The 19,786-nt window shown below is 38.7% G+C and overlaps 1 protein-coding gene across 1 annotated transcript in view; it reads right to left on the bottom strand.

Moving 5' to 3' along the window:
• FZD3 (frizzled class receptor 3) overlaps positions 1–19,786 on the bottom strand; it is a 95,678-nt gene that overhangs the window by 8,400 nt on the left and 67,492 nt on the right. The window contains exons 5-6 of the mRNA XM_047761975.1: positions 8,078–8,226; positions 1,420–1,653 (exon numbers count right to left, since the gene is read on the bottom strand). Of these exons, the coding sequence (XP_047617931.1) occupies positions 1,420–1,653; positions 8,078–8,226 (383 nt within the window). The remainder of the gene's footprint in view (positions 1–1,419; positions 1,654–8,077; positions 8,227–19,786) is intronic.

Raw genomic sequence — 19,786 nt, 5'->3', positions numbered from 1 at the left:
AGATGGGAAATCCTCTATTTATTTTTTAATTATTTATTTATTTAATTTTATGGCTGCACCCATGACATATGGAAGTTCCTGCGCCAGGAATTAAATCAGAGTCACAGCTGAGACCCAACATGCAGCCGTGGCAACACCAGATCCTTTAATCCACTGCACCAGGCCAGGAAACAAACCTATACCTCTGAGGTGACCAGAGCTGCTACAGCTGGATTCCTAACCCACTGCACCACAGTGGGAACTCCTCATTTCTTCATTTTAAATATCTTTCATATCATCTCTTCCTCTGTTGCCACTGCCACTTCTCCCATAAGCCTTCATCATCTCTCAACTGAATTATTCCAAACTCCTAAGAAGTTTCTAATTCTAGTGTCTCCACAATCAAATTTAACAAGACAACACATCTAGCCTTCTCTCAAATATTCTCTGTGAAACTCTCCCAACCCCTCCCCACCAAAAATAACCATGCACTCCTCCATGCTACTAAGCAGAAGGGTTGGCCAACTATGGCCTGCTGGTCAAATCTGCCCCCTTCCTATTTTTGTGAATAGTTTTACTGGAACACAGCCATTCCCATTCTGACTACATATTGTCTATGGCTATTTAATGCTATAACAGCAGAAACAAATAGTTGCTACAAGGACCATATGACCCACAAAGCTTAAAGTAATTTATTATGTGGCTCTCCATAGAAAAAACTTGTCTACCTCTGGGCTATACCATTATATGTACATTTTACTTAATTATTAACTTAACAACAATAATAAAAGTTGATATCAGGCACTTACTGAGATGGGCACTGTGCCAAGCAACTAGATATATCATCTCATTTATTCTTCCTTCCTTCCTTTGATTTTTAGGGCCACATCTGCAGCATACAGAGGTTCCCAGACTAGGGGCTGAACTGGAACTACAGTTGTCACAACCACAGCAACAGCAACATTGGATTCCTCAACCCACTGAGGAAGGCCAGGGATCGAATCTGCATCCTCAAGGGTGCTAGGTGGGTTCGTAACCTACTAAGCCGCAATGGGAACTCCCTATACTATCTTTCTTAAGCTTATTAAGAACAAAGATCATGCCTAAATCATCTTTGTATTCGCAGAGCCTAGCACAATGCCTTAGTATTCTATAATTGTTTGCTAAATTAATCTTAACTAAAATAACCACTTTTACCCTGCCTTCTCCCTAATCAATAATATCCTTCAATGACTCAATACTGCCTACTGTAGCAAGTCTAAACTCTGAACTCCTCGGAATGACATTAAATTTGACCATAATCTGTGACAACTGCACCTAGTAAAGTTCAAAAAGATTAATGATGATCAACTTCTTTTTCAGAACTGGCTGCTCTTCCTTCTGATGCTGTATGACTCGAATTCAGCATATGAAATAAACTAAAATACCAATAAAATTTACCTGCCATCACGGGATCTGTGGAGGCTGCCATGGTAGCTGCTCACTTTGCTGTGGACACTCCCTGCTTTGCTTCTCTGATCATCCACCATGGCCAGCTGTGTTGAAGAAGCATGTGTGGATGTTCCTTGAGTGGAAGTTCCTCTTGATTTTCTTATAATAGGAGTATTTGGATCCCTCAGGAGGGACTGAGCAAAATCAGGTTCTTGTAGTACCTGTCGGCTCTCATTCACTATCCTAGACAACAAAATACCAAGTTTAAGATACAGACTACATCCTTACAGACCAAAACCGATACTTTTTTGACAAACTGATGTTATTCTTGAAATTAACTGCTCATCAAATAATGTTTTTAGGACAGATATAAGGTAACATTGTTGACAGAAGAAAGAACATAAGAAAAAAAATGTCCCCTAAAGTGGTATGATGGAAGGAGGTTTGTATTAGAATAAGGAAATCAGGATTTTAGTTCCAACTCCATCAATAAATATGTGATCTTAGACAAGTCAGTATTCCTTTTCCTTAATTTTCTTCATCTACAAAATTAAAATATGCAATTTCATCATTTTTAAAAGTCCCTTCAGCTAAAGAAATTTATGATTTTCTAGGACATTGAAATATTACAAAGATATTACTATAAAGCAGAAAAACTATTTTCTTGTATAGTTTATGGGTTTTTTTTTTGGGGGGGGGGTTGGTCTTTTTAGAGCCACACCCATAGCATGTGGAAGTTCCCAGGCTACGGGTCAAATCAGAGCTGTAGCAGCTGGCCTCCACCAGAGCCACAGCAACACCAGATCCAAGCCACATCTGCAACCTACACCACAGCTCACAATGCTGGATCCTTAACCCAAGGAGTAAGGCCAGGGTTCGAACCCACATCCTCATGGATACTAGTCAGGTTCTCTACTGCTGAGTCACAACAGGAACTCCCATAGACACCTTTTTTAACTTGTAAGAGCAACTGTTTTAAGATTACAAGTTGAGGAGTTCCGGTTGTGGCACAGTGATTAAGGAATCTGACTAGGAACCATGAGGTTGCCGGTTCGAACCCTGGCCTTGCTCAGTGGGTTAAGGATCCGGTGTTGCCATGAGCTGTGGTGTAGGTTGCAGACGCAGCTCGGATCCCAAGTTGCTGTGGCTCTGGCCTAGGCTGGCGGCTAGAGCTCCGATTCGACCCGTAGCCTGGGAACCTCCATATGCCGCGGGAGCGGCCCTAGAAGAGGCAAAAAGACAAAAAAAAAAAAGATTACAAGTTGATTTTATGATAGAATCAGCTGTCTAGTATGGGAATAAACATGAATGATCATAAGCAGAATAAAACATATGAAAAATTAATTTAAGCAAATATATGACTAAGTCTCAGACATACTAAAGGCTTAAGAAAAAAATTAAGAGGATGAATTATCTCAAAAACAGAAGTTTTTTAACTGCTACAAAAGAGTTAAAAGCTGATAGAGGTTTATGATATTCAACAAAGCAGTAATTAAGAGCCAAATAGTTGTAAAGATCAGTGTCTCAGTTTATGTAAACAATCATGAGAATCATACATAAACTTAAAATTAGATAATTTCATTAAAAAAAAAACCCCAACATGTAAAGATTGACTCATAAACTGAGAAAGTGCATATATTCTAAGCTTTCAAATTAGAAAAGGATCATAGTGATTACTGCTGCTGTTGTTTCTAGTGCTGGGGTAGAAGGGCTGAAAGAAAAGTAGTACTTGATGAGTACTTGCATTGTGCCAGGTATTTTACATATCTTTTTTTTTTTTTGGTCTTTTTATAACCGTAGCCATGGCATACGAAAGTTCCCAGGCTAGGGGTCGAATCGGAGCTGCTGCTGCCAGCCTGCTCCACAGCCACAGCAAGTGGGATCCAAGCTGTATCTGTGACCTATATTGCAGCTAAAGGCAACATCGGATCCTTAACCCACCGAGCGAGGCCGGGGATCAAACCTGTATCCTCATGGATGCTAGTCGGGTTCCTTAACTGCTGAGCCACAATAGGAACTCCCATATATTTTTTAATCCTTAATGTTTTTATTATGGAGATTAATGTCCTAAAAAGATATATATATATACATACACACACACACACACACACACACACACAATTTTATTTTTTTGTCTTTTCAGGGCCACACCTGCAGCACATGGAGGTTCCCAGGCTAGGGGTCCAATTGGAGCTACAGCTGCTGGCCTATGCCACAGCCACAGCAACACCAGATCTGAGCAGCGTCCACAACCTACACTACAGCTCACGGCAACGCCGGATCCTTAACCCACTGAGCAAGGCCAGATATCGAACCTGCAACTTCACAGTTCCTAGTTGGATTTGTTTCTGCTGTGCCATGATGGGGAACTCCCTAAAAAGATATTTCTAAGATGGGTTAGATATTCATTAAGAATACTGTGATCCCCATTTTATAGACAAAGAAACTAAGGTTCTAAGTGATCAAAGAAATTTCCAAAAGTCAACAAGGAAAACAACAGTTGAGGATCAAACTTTATTTATTTATTGCTTTTTAGGGCCGCACCCACGGCATATGGAGGTTCCCAGGCTAGGGACTGAATTGCAGCTATAACTGACGACCTACGCCACAGCCACAGCAAGGCAGGATCTGAGCCACATCTTCGACCTACACCACAGCTCAGGCAATGCCGAATCCTTAACCCACTGAGAAAGGCCAGGGATTGAACCCACAACATCATGGTTACTAGTTGGATTCGTTTCTGCTGCGCCACAATGGGAACTCCAAACTTAAGTTTAAATGGTTTAGAAGCCAATCATAAAGTAACAATGAAACAATGTTTATGTATATTCTAAAACCAAAATGTCAAAAACTAAATAGAAGAAAGAACAAATCAAAAGTAGTTAAAACAACATTTGTTCTGTCATCAATGGCCCTATTTATACATACATACGTACATCCCAAGTCACTCTTTTTTTTTTTTTTTTTGCCTTTGTGCCTTTTCTAGGGCCACTCCCACGGAGGTTCCCAGGCTAGGGGTCTAATCAGAGCTGTAGCTGCTGGCCTAGGCCGGAGCCACAGCAACAGGGGATACCCGAGCCACGTCTGCAACCTCCACCACAGCTCACGGCAATGCTGGATCCTTAACCCACTGAGTAAGGCCAGGGATTGAACCTGCAACCTTATGGTTCCTAGTCAGATTCATTAACCACTGAGCCACCACGGGAACTCCCCAAGTCACTCTGGACTGCTAAATTTATTTTCTAAACGTAGGTTGTGATCTGATCCCTGGGCTGGGAACTCCACATGCTATGGAGTGGCAGAAAAAAATAAACAAAATCCAGAAACAAAATTTGATTTCCAGTCATTCTAATTTAATCCACCTTCAAATGGTGAAGGTTTGTCCTCTCATTTTACAAATAAGAAAACAGGTCCAGGAAAATTAAATAATATGACCCAAATAGTTCCAAAATAAGATTTCAAAAAAATTTCCAACAGTGTCAGATTTATAAGCATAAGCAAAGTCTTAAATGTGGCTTCACTCAGCGGAAGAACACTAACTGAATTAGCACAACTTTAGAAGCCAGTCTCCTTTAGGCCAGCATAACGGAGGGGCTAAGGGCAAAGACTAGAGGCCAAGAGTCAGACTGCTTGGGCCTGAATCTCAATTCTACCATTCACTAGCTATTAAACCTTGGTTCTATGCCTGTTTCTTATCTGTAAAATGATGATTTCCCTCACAAGTCTGTTTACAGAATTAAAAGTTTAACAATACATAAAATGTTTAGAACACTGCTTCGACTAACCATTCTTAAGGTTAGTGCTCAACTAACCATTCTTAAGGTTACTCTATAGTCATTTCTCAAAGGCTAAACCAGACAAATGCTAGAAATAGCTGTAGGGTCCTCATACTCTTGCATTCTAGAATAAGGAGTTGCACTCTAGTCCAGAGCCCTGTTCCTGCTTGGAGGCTTGCAACGACTTTGTTGGAGGGGGTGGGTAGGTTGGGGGGGGATCCATGGTTACAGAAAAACAAATAGAGGGGTCCTTGGGAATTCTAACCAGTTTCAAAAAGTATTCTGGCCCAACCAGGATCCTCTAAATAACTAGGGTGATTCCTCATAAGGGTAGCTTGGATTTAGTGCTATCTAGAATTACTAATACAACACTATTACAGAGTTGTTTGTGTATGGTCCACAGGTGACCAGGAATATTTAATTCAAACCCTCTCCTTAGAACTATATTGTAGCGGTGATTCAAATATATTTAAGGAGTTCCTGTCATGGCTCAGCAGTTAACGAACTCAACTAACATCCATGAGGACGCGGGTTTGATCCCTGGTCTTGCTCAGTGGGTTAAGGATCTGGTGTTGAGGTGAGCTGTGGTATAGGTCGCAAACTCGGCTCAGATTCCCAGTTGCTGTGGCTCTGGCGTAGGCCGGTGGCTATAGCTCCCATTGGACCCCTAGCCTGGGAACCTCCATATGCCACGGGTGTGGCCTTAAAGAGAGAGAGAGAGAGAGAGAGAAAATATATATATATACACATACACACATTTAAAACTTTCAGGAGTTCCCATCATGGCTTAGCGGTAACGAACCCAACCAGTATCCATGAGGATACAGGTGTGATCCTGGCCTTGCTCAGTGGGTTAAGGATCCAGCATTGCTGTGGCTGTGGTGTAGGCTGGCAGCTGCAGCTCCAATTCAACCCCTAACCTGGGAACTTCTATATGCCACAGGTGCAGCCCTAAAAAGACAAAAAACAAAATAAAATATATTTAAAATTTTCAAAGAATACACATTAAATCCCCCAAGGAAAGGTATTTCACAAACACAAAGACTTAGTCTATTTTACTTGCTACTGAATCCTTGGTATTCCAAAATAGTTCATGGCACATAGTATGCATTCACTAGACTTTCTCAAAGGATGAATTCCTAGGAAATACATTTTTGTTATTGCTGAATTAATCTTCGCCTCTTTCTTTTTCTACCCTATGAAACAGTATTTACAAGTGAAATGCATTATCTGATATCACCAGTAGTAGTCTTTGATACAGTAGTAAGAAACGTATATTTTAAAATTGTGATTTAAAAAAAAAAATCTCAGGAGTTCCCGTCGTGGCGCAGTGGTTAACGAATCCGACTAAGAACCATGAGGTTGCGGGTTCGGTCCCTGCCCTTGCTCAGTGGGTTAACGATCCGGCGTTGCCGTGAGCTGTGGTGTAGGTTGCAGACACGGCTTGGATCCCTGGTTGCTGTGGCTCTGGCGTAGGCCGGTGGCTACAGCTCCGATTCAACCCCTAGCCTGGGAACCTCCATATGCCGCGGGAGCGGCCCAAGAAATAGCAACAACAACAACAACAACAACAAAAGACAAAAAGACAAAAAAAAACAAAAACAAAAAACTCAATCTAATTTGTATAACAGAAACTACTAATTAGTGGTATTTTAGAAAATACAGATTCTGTTAGTGTGGTACCTTAAGTTGTATGAAAAAAAAGTACATTATCCCATACAAGACATATTAACATTGTAAATAGAAGCTTGAAAGAGTTTTACAGACTATCTCCCAAAATCCATCTTCCATGGAACTTAGGTTAAGTAAAATTGTAAGAATATATACTATACTGACTTAAAATTTGTGATATCAAATACAATATACATATAAAATATATACTTAGTAAAAAGTTTGAAATCATTTGTTCCTGTGCGAATACTTCAGAGTCTTGTTTTGTTTTATTAACTATGGGGTCAAAAAATTAAAGATTCCTGGGAGTTCCCTGATGGTCTAGCAGTTAAGGATCCAGCGTTGTCACTGCTGGGGCATGGGTTTGATCCCTGGCCTGGGATTTTTGCATGCCACGGGCATGGCCAAAAAAAAAAAAAAATTAAACATTCCCTAACTGTGCCCTCAGAAGACTGCTTTGGCAAATCTTATTTTTTACCATGATACTATACAGTATGGCTGAACATGAATTGAAATAATTTAATATATTTCATTTTATCTACTAATACCATTTCATTATTTTGGCTTTAACAGTACTACATGAGAATGGAACAACATGCTATCTCTTTAAATAATTTATGGTGTAAATTGGAAGAATGATGGGCAATTGGAAATGGAAGTCCATTCTAATACCTGTGTGATTTCAGCCAAGGCACTTAATCTCTGTGCCTCAGTTTTATCATCTGTAACAAAGAGATGATGATAATACAAAACCAGACCTCACAAAAATATAAAGATCAAATAAGAATATATATAAAAGTATTAATTTGTTTTTAACTTTAAGAAGAGTATAATTTGGATTTTTCTTTGTTGGCTGCACCTACAGCATATGGAAGTTCCTGGGCCAGGGAATGAATCTGAGCCTTAGCTGTGACCTATGCCACATCTGTGTGGCAATGGTAGATCCTTAACCTGCTGTGCCACAGTGGGAACTTATAATTTGGATTTTTTTAGCATAAAGATTGGCCTTCCTTCAAATATTCTGAATTAGTAAGGAACAGACCCTAAGCCTGGTTCTACTTGGTTATCTTTTCTGAATAAGTTTTTAGCTTTAAGATTTAATTATAACTGGTGGCAGCTGCAATCCTGTTGGAATTCTTCCTCCAAACTCAAATTATTTTAACACAGGCAACACAAAAAATCATGTAAATGGGAAGTTTTTGAACATCATGATAACTTACTCTTTTTTCCTACGACCATGAAAGAAACTGGCCCATTCAAAGCATGTCTTTTTGCTTCCAACCCAAAAAATGGACGGAATACCAACTATAAGAGCCATCAGGTATTTCATCAGAAAAAGAATCAGGTCTGGACGACTCATCTGAGTAACCTACAAGAAGGGAAAGAAAAATATCTTAAATATATAAATAGAAATTTCTATTAAAGGCCATTATAAAATCTTCTAAGTAAAATAAATAGTAAATTAATTTTATGACTGACGATTTCACTTAATACAGTTCTATAATTTTCTTGCTATATGGAAAAGATATACTCCTGAAAATTTGGCAATAAATTTATTTTCTATATTGTGAGTCCTATAGTTTTTTTTATTAGTTTATATTGTATATCTCCTAAAGAAAAAGATTACTAATATAGAAAAGAAACCGTGAATAGGAATAGGGGCTCAAATAATACATGTATCCTTCTTGGCCAATTCTGCTCATCCTATCATTGGTCATCACCATACAAAAATCACAAAATGTTCAACTCTTCCCCCTACTTTATTAATTTCTGTTCTTATGTGCTCTTCCTTCTACCTGACTTTCATGTTTACTCTTCTGGCTGTTTTCAAGTTTCCTCTTTAAACTATGAGTTATTTATAAGTGTATTTTTTTAGTTTCAGATGATTTTCTAAAAATTTGAAACATAACAATGTTGAAATCAGGCCAAGTAACCTTACAGTAGGCCTAAAGTGTTCAAGTGAAAAGAGTTGCACATCTTTCACTTTAAATTAGAAGCTAGAAATGATTAAACCTTAGTGAGGAAGGCATGTAGGAAGCCAAGACAGGCCAAAAGTTAGGCTTTTTTTTTTTTTTTTGTCTTTTTGTCTTTTTAGGGCCACACCCATGGCATATGGGGAGATTCCCAGCAACACAGGATCTGAGCTGCATCTTCAATGGCTGCACTGATGGTATATGAAATTTCTTTTTATGGCTGCACCTGTGGCATATGGAAGTTCCCAAGCATAACTGATTCGCTTTGCTGTACACCTGAAACTAACACACTAGTTAAGTCAACCATACTCCAATAAAATTAAAAAAAATTTATGATTTGTGGGATTTACTACTGTGGCTCTGGTTACTGTGGCATGGGCTCAATCCTTGGCCTGGGAACTTCTGCATGCTTGCAGGTCCAGCCCCCAACCTCCAAAAAGAAAAGGAAGAAATTCTTATAGGTAGGGTATGCCAGAGATAAATTATTTTAGTCTTTGCCTGGAAATGTCTTTTATCTTATCCTCAATCCTGAATGGTGGTTTAGATAAATAAAGTTAGCATCTTCTGCTATTTTAATTTTTTAAAAATTAAAAAAAATTTTTTTTTGCTTTTTAGGGCTGCACCTGTAGCATATGGAGATTCACAGGTCAAATAGGAGCTGTAACCACCAGCCTATGCTACAGCCACAGCAACGTGGGATCAGAGCTGCTGCGTCTGCGACCTACACCACAGCTCATGGCAGCACTGGATCCTTAGCCTGCTGAGCGAGGCCACAGATCAAACCTACATCCTCAGGGATACTATTCAGATTCATTTTCACTGAACCCCTACAGGAACTCCCTCTCGGTATTTTAAAGACATTAGTTCATTGTCTTCTAGCTTCCATTATTGCTGTTGAGAAGTCTAATTGATAATCTTTTGGAGATTTATTTCTTCTCTCTGGTAGCTTTTAAGTTTCCCTCTATCCTTTTGTTTTACAGTTGCACTGCATGTTTCTCACTATGATTGATTTTCATTTATCCCGCTTACTATAGATTTAATCTGAGGACACAAGTTTTCAATTCTGAAAAAATTCACAGATATTAGCTCTTTGGTTATTGACTCTTAGTCATTTTTATGACCCTTGTACTAGAACTCCCATTAGATACACATTTAAGTCCCTCAACCTACTTTTTTAAACATCTCTTAACAGCATAATTACATGCTTTTAAGTGTCTTAAGTCTCTCTATATTTTGCATTCCGGGTGATCTCTTCAGAAAAATTTTCCACTTCACTAATTCCCCCAACATATCTACTTTAGAGTTCATTCAGTCTAACTTAATTCCCATAACTTCATTTCTAAGATGGTTTTTATACCTGTATATTTTTATTTCATTTATGCTAATTTATCATAGTTTATCTATTTTATTGTTTATAAGAGTACAAAACATACATATTTTTAAAATAAGTCTTAAAAATTTACTTATTACTTTTATTTCATCTGGGAGTGAATTCATCTTCTGATTACTGATTTTGTTGGATGCCTTTCTAGGTTTACATTTTAAAAATTGTGCTTTGGAATTTTAGTTTACAGATCTTAAGTCAGAAAGTTCTCTTCTCTTCTCTTTCCCTCTTTTCCTCCATTTATCTCACCCTGTTTCATGCCTCTTAGTTTGTTTTCACCAGTGACCATAGGGCCCTAGTTGAAAACCAGATCTAGTATTGGTGACTGCATGCTCCAGACATTATCAGTTACTGTATATTCAGGTACCGAGTCATTTTAGTTTGACTCTCCCACATCTCTAGATAAGTAGAGTTTTTTGTTTTTTGTTTTTTTTCTTAAGGGCCCCTCCTGTGGCATATGGAAGTTCCAGAACCTAGGGGTCGAATTGGAACTGCAGCTGCCAGCCTACACCACAGCAACAGCAACATTAGATTCGAGCCACATCTGCAACCTATGCCACAGCTTGTGGCAACGCCAGATCCTTAATCTGCTGAGTGAAGCCAGAGATTGAAACTGCATCCTCATGGATACTAGTCAGGTTCTTAACCTGCTGAGCCACAATGGGAACTCCAAGTATTTTTATTTTTTTAATTTTTTTAAATAGTTATTTCCCCGATACAATTTTTTTTCTCACTGTACAGCATGATGACCCAGTTACACATATATGTACACATACTATTTTCGCACATTATCATGCTCCATCATAAGTGACTAGACATAGTTCCCAGTACTACACAGCAGGATCTCATTCCAAGTATTTTTATATTAACTACAGCTTCAGGGAATAGTTGCTTGCAGTTTTATACAAACTTCCTTGCAGGAGTAGGGGAGCCCCATTTCCAATTCCAACTTTTAACCAGTGGGGCTAGTTCTGGTGCCCTGACTTCCATGTGACAGTTTTACTTCCCAATAGCCCATAGAAACTGAATGCCCCCATCACCTTCCAGCCTCTTCAGACCTGGAGTCTAGTTGCCCATGTTTTTTGTTTTATTTAAAAAAAATTTTGTTATAATTGATTTACAGTGTTCTGTCAATTTCTGCTGTACAGCAAAGTGACCTAATTATACAAATATATACATTCTTTTTCTCATATTATCTTCCATCATGTTCCATCACAAGTGATTGGATATAGTTCTCTGTGCTATAGAGTAGGACCTCATTGCTTATCTACTCCAAATGCAATAGTTTGCATCTCCTAACCCCAAACTCCCAGTCCATCCCACTCCCTCTCTCCCCCCCCTCGGCAACCACAAGTCTGTTATCTATGTCTAAGTTTCTGTTCTGTAGATAGATTGATTTGTGCCATACTTTATTTTTTTGTCTTTAGGGCCGCACTGGCTGCATATGGAGTTCCCAGGCTATGGGTCCAATCAGAGCTATAGCTGCCAGAATATACCCCAGCCACAGCAATGCCAGATCCAAGCTGCATCTGTGGCCTACACCACAGCTCTTGGCAATGCCGGATCCCTAACCCACTGGGCAAGGCCAGGGATCAAACCCACATCTTCATGGATGCTAGTTGGGTTCATTAACAGCTGAGCCATGATGGGAACTCTGATTTGTGCCATACTTTAGAGATATAGGTGATATCATATGCTATTTGTTTTTCTTTCTGACTTACTTCACTTAGTATGAAAATCTCTAGTTGCATCCATGTTGCTGCAGATGGCATTATTTCATTCTTTTTTATGGCTAAATAGTATTCCATTGTGTATATGTAAAAAGAAAATGATAAATTCTATCAAAGGACACTGAAAAAAAATGAAGTGGAGAAATACTCCATATTTCTACATAGAGAGATTCAGTGTCTTAAAGATATCAATTCAAGTATCCCCAAATTAATCCAAATTAAGTTGATGTAATCCAAAAACCTCAGCAGGATTTTCCACAGAACAATGAAAGTATATGATAAAAGCACTTCAAATATATAGGGAGAAGAAAGATTGTTTAATAAATGATGTTGGAATGGTTTTGGCAGTCCACCTAGAAAAATAACAATTTATATGCCACCTAACACAATATTAAAGAAAAACAAAATCTAGACAGGTAAAAATAAATGAGAAAAGTATAAAGAGAATGAAGAACATTTTTAAAATGGGGGGGTGCATAAGGCTTTTTTTAAAAGAGAAATATGAAACAAAGCCAAAAAAGGAAAATGCCATGGGGAGAAAGAGCCCCGGAACATCTGGCATTGAAGGCCAGTGGGGCTTGTGCGCAGGAGCTCCACAGGACTGGGGCAAACGGAGACCCCATTCTTAAGAGGCAAAAACAGACTTTCACATGCACTGGGTCCCAGGGCAAAGCAAAGTCTCCATGGGAATCTGGGTCAAACCTGACCACAGTTCTTGGAGGACATCCTGGGAAAACAGGGGTGAACGTGCCTTGTGAGGGAAGGACATTGAAAGCAAAGCTCTTGGGAATATCAGCAGCCATCCCTTTCTCTGGAGGTGGCCATTTTAGGAAAATCTGGCCCCACCCGTCAGTCAGCTGCTGAGAAGCCCCAAGGCAAACAACAATCCAGGTGGGATCACAGCCCCGCTACTAAGTAGACAGGCTGCCTGAAGACCCCTCAGGCACACAGCTGCCTCTAATCCCATCCAGAGACTAAGCCCCACCCACTAGAGGGATTAGAATCGGCTCCACCTACCAGTGGGCAGGCATCAGCCTCTCCCATCAGGAAGCCTACAGCAAGCCCCCATACCGACTTCAGCCACAGGGGGGCAGACATCAGAAGTAAGAGAGGCTACAACTCTATTATCTGTAAAGAGGTCACCAAACCAAAAACCTACAAAAATAAAAAGACAGAGAACTATAACTCAGATGAGGGAGAAAGGAAAAAACCCCAGAAAACTGACTAAGTGATGATATTCTCAGCCTCTAGGAAAAAGACTTTAGACTGTTGATGCTGAAGATGACACAAGACATTGGAAATAAACTGGAGGCAAAGATGGATACCTTACAGGAAACACTGAGCAAAGAGATACAAGATATCAAACTTAAACAAGAAGAGATGCAAAACACAATAACTGAAATAAAAAATTCACTTGAAGCAGCTAACAGTAGAATACAGGAGGCAGAAGAACAAATAAAGAAGGTGGAGGACAGATTAGTGGAAATTACGGATGCAGAACAGAAAAGAGAAAAAAGACTGAAAACAAATGAAGAGAGTCTCAGAGAACTCTGGGACAACGTTAAATGCACCAACATCCGTATTATAGGGGTGCCAGAAGGAGAAGAGAGAGAGAAGGGGACAGAAAAAAATATTCCAAGAGATAATAGCCGAAAACTTCCCTCACATGGGGAAGGGATCACTCACTCAAATCCAGGAAGCACAAGAGTACCATATAAAATAAACCCAAGGAGGAATACACCAAGACACATATTAATCAAACTGACCAAAATTAAAGACAAAGAGAAAATCTTGAAAGCAGCTAGGGAAAAGAAGCAAATAACATACAAGGGAACCCCAAAAAGGTTATCGGCAGATTTTTCAGCACAAACTCTGCAGGCCAGAAGGGAGTGGCATGATATACTTAACGTGATGAAAGGAAAAAACCTCCAACCAAGATGACTTTACCCGGCAAGGCTCTCCTTCAGATTTGAAGGAGAAATCAAAAGCTTCACAGATAAGCAAAAGCTGAGAGAATTCAGCAACACTAAACCAGCCTTATAACAAATACTAAAGGAACTTCTATAGGCAGAAAAGAACAAGAGAAGGAAAGAAAAAAGAGCAACAAAAACAAATCCAAAGTAATTAATAAAATGGTAATAAGACATACATATAAATAAAAAAGGAAATGACTGACAGCTGATTATTAAAAACTTAAGCTTCTGCAGAACAAGAAACCATAAGTCAAATTAATAGACTAATGTTTAACTATGAGTATTAAGTGTATTAACTATGAAGAAAAAAATTAAAGAATTTGAAGGAATTAATGAAGATAAAAGAAATTAATTTTAAGACAAAACAGAGTAAATAAACCTGAAAGTCCATCATTTGAAAAAAATAATAACCATTCTCTAGCCTGATCAAAAGAACAAAGGGACAAAAATAGCAAATATACACACACACATGCATACACACATAGATACAGAGAAATGATAAAGTTACAAAGAAAACAAAACTAAAATAATCTTGAGATTACTGTGCTCAATTCCATTTAAATAAACTTGAATTTAATGAAAACAATGATAGAAAGATATAAACAGAAATGATTCCAGAGGCAAGCAGAACACTATACCTAACTGACTCCATTTATAAATTTTTATGGAAACAGAATCCAACAGTAAATTCAAAGAATATGTCATGACCAAATAGAGAAATGCAATGATGGTTCAATAATAGGAAAGTGATTTATAAATTCAACACATTATTGGTATATGATTTTCATGTATGCCAAAATGCACTTAATAAAATTAAACATCCATTTCTTGGTTTTTAATAATACAAATAGATGCTAATTAACCCTTAAAGTGACAAGACAATTCTCTCATGTTTGATGGGAGCACCAGAGGCCACTAAATATTTGCATTAAAGTCAGGGGTACAAGAAGGATATTTATTACCATCACTCTTTAACCTTGTTTGAACAGTTCTAACAGACTGCAATTACACAAAAGAAATAAATTAAGGGTATAAAATCTATGAAGAAGATAAAATTATCTAGAAGTAATCAATTTTTTTTTTTTTGGTCTTTTTAGGGCTGTACCCGTGGCATGTGGAAGTTCCCAGGCTAGGGGTCTAATCAGAGCTGTAGCCACCAGCCTACACCACAGCCACAGCAACATGGGATCCAAGCCGAGTCTGCGACCTATACCACGGTTTACAGCAACACCAGATCCTGAACCTACTGAGTGAGGTCAGGGATCGAATCTGAACCTCATGGTTCTAAGTTGGATTCATTAACCACTGAGTCACGACGGGAACTCCAAAGTAATCATAATTTTATACCTAGAAAAACTAAGAGAATAAAGTAAAAACTATCATAAATCATAAGCAAGGTCACTAGGTACAAGGTAAAATACAGAATCACTTTCATTTATACATATACACAAATAACAGTCAGTAGGTAAAAGAAAAATCTTCATTTGGCATTGCTATGGATCCTCCTAACATTCATATGTTGAATCCCTAACTCTCAGTATCTCAGAATGTGATTTATTTGGAGATAGTCTTTAAAAAAGTAATTAAGGTTAAATGAGGTAATATGGGAGTAGCCCTAAACCAATCTGACTGGTGTCCTTACAAGAGGAAATGTGAACACACAGATACCAGAGATGTACCACATAAGAAAAGTTCATGTGAGAGAAAAGATCACCAGAAATGACCACGTGAAGAAACACTAAGAGAGCAGCCATCCACAAGCCAAGAAGAAAGAAAGGCGTCAGAGGAAATGGACCCTGAGGGCACCTCATCTTAGATTTCTAGGCTCCAAAACTGTGAGAAAAATTTTTGTTGTTTAAGCCACCCTGTCTGTGGTGCCGTGTTATGGCAGCCACAGCGAATGAATACAACCATAGTAACAAAACAGATAAAACAACTAGGAATAAATTTATTAAGAAAAATGAGTGATGTATGTGAAGAACCTTTAAAACATGTTCTCGGCTACAAAGAATCACTACCATAAAAATGCAAATTCTCCTCGATTTAGTCATTAATTTTAACACAACTCCAATAAAAATAGTTATCTCAATTAAACAGGATGATTCTCAAGTTCATAAAGAAAAGCAAGACTTAACAGGAAAATGCTGAAAGAGAGGTAGATCATTAAACTATAATAAAATTGTGTAATACTGGGGCACAAACAGTTCTAGTATTTATGTGTGATATTTCAAACCATTCAGAAAAAAATGAATCATTCAATAAATGGATTCTAGATAAGCATCTAGAAAAAAATAGCACTGAAGCCATAACTCATACCACGATGAATTCATAATAGATCAAAAATTCAAATGTTAAAAAAAATTAACACCAAGAAACTATAAAGTTCAAGATGAAAGCTTTATACACTTGAGATAAAGTATGATTTTCTAGCTATGACACAAAATCTAGAAGCCACAAAAGTAAACATAGATAAATCTGACTACATAAAGCCCCAACATTTCTGCATGGCCATAACAACAGTCAAAAGACAATAAAAAAGCTGGCATAAAATTCTTGCAAAAGACATATTGATAAATTATAGCAGAAAAAAGGGACTAATTTTGTTAATAAATAAGTTAACTCCTACAAATACAGTTCTCCCTCAGTACCTTTGGGGGACTGGTTTCAGGACCTCCCATGAATACCAAAATCTGTGGATGCTGAAATTCCTTGTAAAAAATGGCACAGTATTTGCATATAACCTACATACATTCTCCTGCGTACTTTAAATCACTTCTAGAATACTTGTAATACCTAATACAATGTAAATGCTATGTAAATAATTGTAAATATGATGTAAATAGTTGCTAGTGCATGTCAAATTCAAGTTTTGCTTTTTTGGAACTTCCCTGAATTATTTTTCCCAAATTTTTTTTTCTTTTTAATGGTCACACATGCGGCATATGGAAGTTCCTGGGACTAGGGGTTCAATCAGAGCTGCAGCTGTCGCCCAACACCACAGCAACACTGGATCCAAGCTGCACCTGTGACCTAAGCTGCAGCTTGTGGCAATGCTGGATTCTTAACCACTGAGTGAGGCCAGGGATCGAACTCACATCCTCATGGACACTCTGTTGGGTTCCTAACCTGCTGAGCAACAACAGGAACACCCCAAATATTTCTGATGCACAGTTGGTTGAATCCATGGATGCAGAACCCATGGATATGGAAGGCAGACTACAAATAAGAGTCCGCCACCTATAGAAAAATAGAGAAAAGATATGGATAATTTATAGAAAACGAAATACAAATATACTAGCTCAGCCTCAGTAACAGTCTAAAAAATTTTTTTAATTACATGATGATTCTATTTTTTAGCCTATCAGATAGGTAAAGTCCAGAAATCTCATAGTACATTAGCAAACATGTGGTGAAATACAGCTGACTCGTGAACAACATGGGTCTGAACTGCATAGGCCCACTTACATACAGATTATTTTCCAATAAATATACACTACAGTACTAAAACGTTATATGGGGATTTTCAACTACATAGGTGGGGTGGATGGTGGTCAGCGTCCCTAACTCCTATGTTGTTCGGGGGTCAAGTGTACTCCCATATGTTGATGAAGGTAATACAAATTCATACAACCTTTATAGAAGACAATTCAGCAATATTTACCAAAATTATACCTTTTATGAAACTAATATATATCAATTATATATAAATAAAGTAACAATATAATGAAGAGGAAGGTCAAGAATCTAAAAATTAAAGATGATAAAATTATAACCAAAGAAGAATGTACAGAGGGAGATTTAATTGGAGTTGAGCTGTGAATTAGAGGTATTGTATGATGTGAAAAGAGCACTGGCTAAAGCAATGTGATCTGAGTAAAGCCCCTTATCCGACTAGGAACCATGAGGTTTCGGGTTCGGTCCCTGTCCTTGCTCAGTGGGTTAACGATCCGGCGTTGCCGTGAGCTGTGGTGTAGGCTGCAGACGCGGCTCAGATCCCGCGTTGCTGTGGCTCTGGCATAGGCCGGCGGCTACAGCTCCGATTCGACCCCTAGCCTGGGAACCTCCATATGCTGCGGGAGCAGCCCAAGAAATAGCAAAAAGACAAAAAAAATAAAAATAAAAAAAATAAGGGGCTTGAACTTGAAGACTTTGAGGTTGCCCTCAATTCCAGATGACTGATCACCAGAATTTAAAATATCTTTTTTAAAAGATGTTATAGATTCAGTCAAATCTCTTTGTTTCATATATGTGGAATCAAAATCTAGGGATTTAAACTGATGCTGAAGATCATATATCTAATTAATTTAGCCACTGAGAGCCTACAAGATCCTGATATAAGAAATACAAATTTATGAATCACAAAATGTCCTGCCCTATAGAGCTTACATTGTAGGGAGGGGTGGGACAGGATGTCAATAAACAAGCAAATAAAGAAAACTTTTGGGAGTTCCTGTTGTGGCGCAGTGGAAACAAATCCTACTAGGAACCATGAGGTTGCGGGTTCGGTCCCTGCCCTTGCTCAGTGGGTTGACGATCCGGCGTTGCCGTGAGCTGTGGTGTAGGTTGCAGACGCGGCTTGGATCCCGCGTTGCTGTGGCTCTGGTGTAGGCCGGTGGCTACAGCTCCGATTCAACCCCGCCTGGGAATCTCCGTATGCCCCGGGAGCGGCCCAAGAAATAGCAACAACAACAACAGACAAAAGACAAAAAGACAAAAAAAAAAAGAATTATGAGTTTTGGAGTTCCCGTAGTGGCTCAGTGGTTAGCGAACCCAACTAGCATCCATGAGGATTCGGGTTGGATCCCTGGCCTCACTCAATGGGTTAAGGATCCGGCGTTGCTGTGAGCGGTAGTGTAGGTTGCAGACTCGGCTTGGGATTCTATGTTGTGGTGGCTGTGGTGTAGGCTGGGGGTTACAGCTCCAATTAGACCCCTAGCCTGGGAACCTCCATGTGCTCCAAAAAGACAAAAAGACCAAAAAAAAAAAAAAAGAATTATGAGTTTTAAGGAGCTTTCTTGTGGTGTAGTGGGCTAAAGATCTGGTGGTGTCACTGCAGCAGCTTGGGACGCTGCTGTGGCGCACACTTGATCCCTGGCCCAGAAAGTTCTACATGCCATGAGCACAGCAAAAAAAGAAAAAGAAAAAAAAAAGAAATATGAGTTTTACTCTAAGAGTAACACAAAGCCACTGGAGGGTTTTTTTTGAAGGTGCAACAAGATCTCATTTATGTTTTTAAAAAGATCACCCTGGCTCCCTGGCTACTGTGTTAGAAATAAATCACAAAGGAACTAAGAATAGAAGAAGATGAATTGGAAGGCCGTTGTGGAAGTATCAGATAGCTTGGACTAAGGTGGAAGTGGAGGTGATAACAAATTGATGGATTGAGTGTGATGAGGTATGTGAGAAAGAGGGCAAAGATGGCTCCAAATTTCAGTCTGAGCAACTTGTGAATGATAATACCATTTACTGAATGTATAATACCATTTACCAGGGATGGGATATAGGAAGTAGGTTTAAGGAGAAAAATTAAGAATTCTGTTTTAGACGTGTTAAGTTGGAAATGCCTTACAGACTTCCAAATGGGAATGTCATGTAAATAGATACATGTCTGGAGCTCGGAAATGAAGTTGAACTATATAACCTAAAATATGGGAATAGATAGATAAGTACCCAGAAAAGGAAGAAGGGAGAAAAAGAGAACCTAGGAAGATACCACACCTTGTAACTTTTCCAGTGTTTTTAAACTGCATTGCACCATCTTACATAAATTAGAAATACTGGCCACACAACAGAAATGCTTGAATTAAAGGGAAGGAGTGCTAACAATAAAAACTTCAGTTAGGCAACATAGTACAGAGGAAAACTGAAG

This window comes from Phacochoerus africanus, chromosome 15 (genome assembly GCF_016906955.1).
Source record: "Phacochoerus africanus isolate WHEZ1 chromosome 15, ROS_Pafr_v1, whole genome shotgun sequence".
NCBI lineage: Eukaryota > Metazoa > Chordata > Mammalia > Artiodactyla > Suidae > Phacochoerus > Phacochoerus africanus.
Note: the sequence above shows the minus strand (reverse complement) of the source record. Positions and strands in the feature narration are given on the sequence as shown.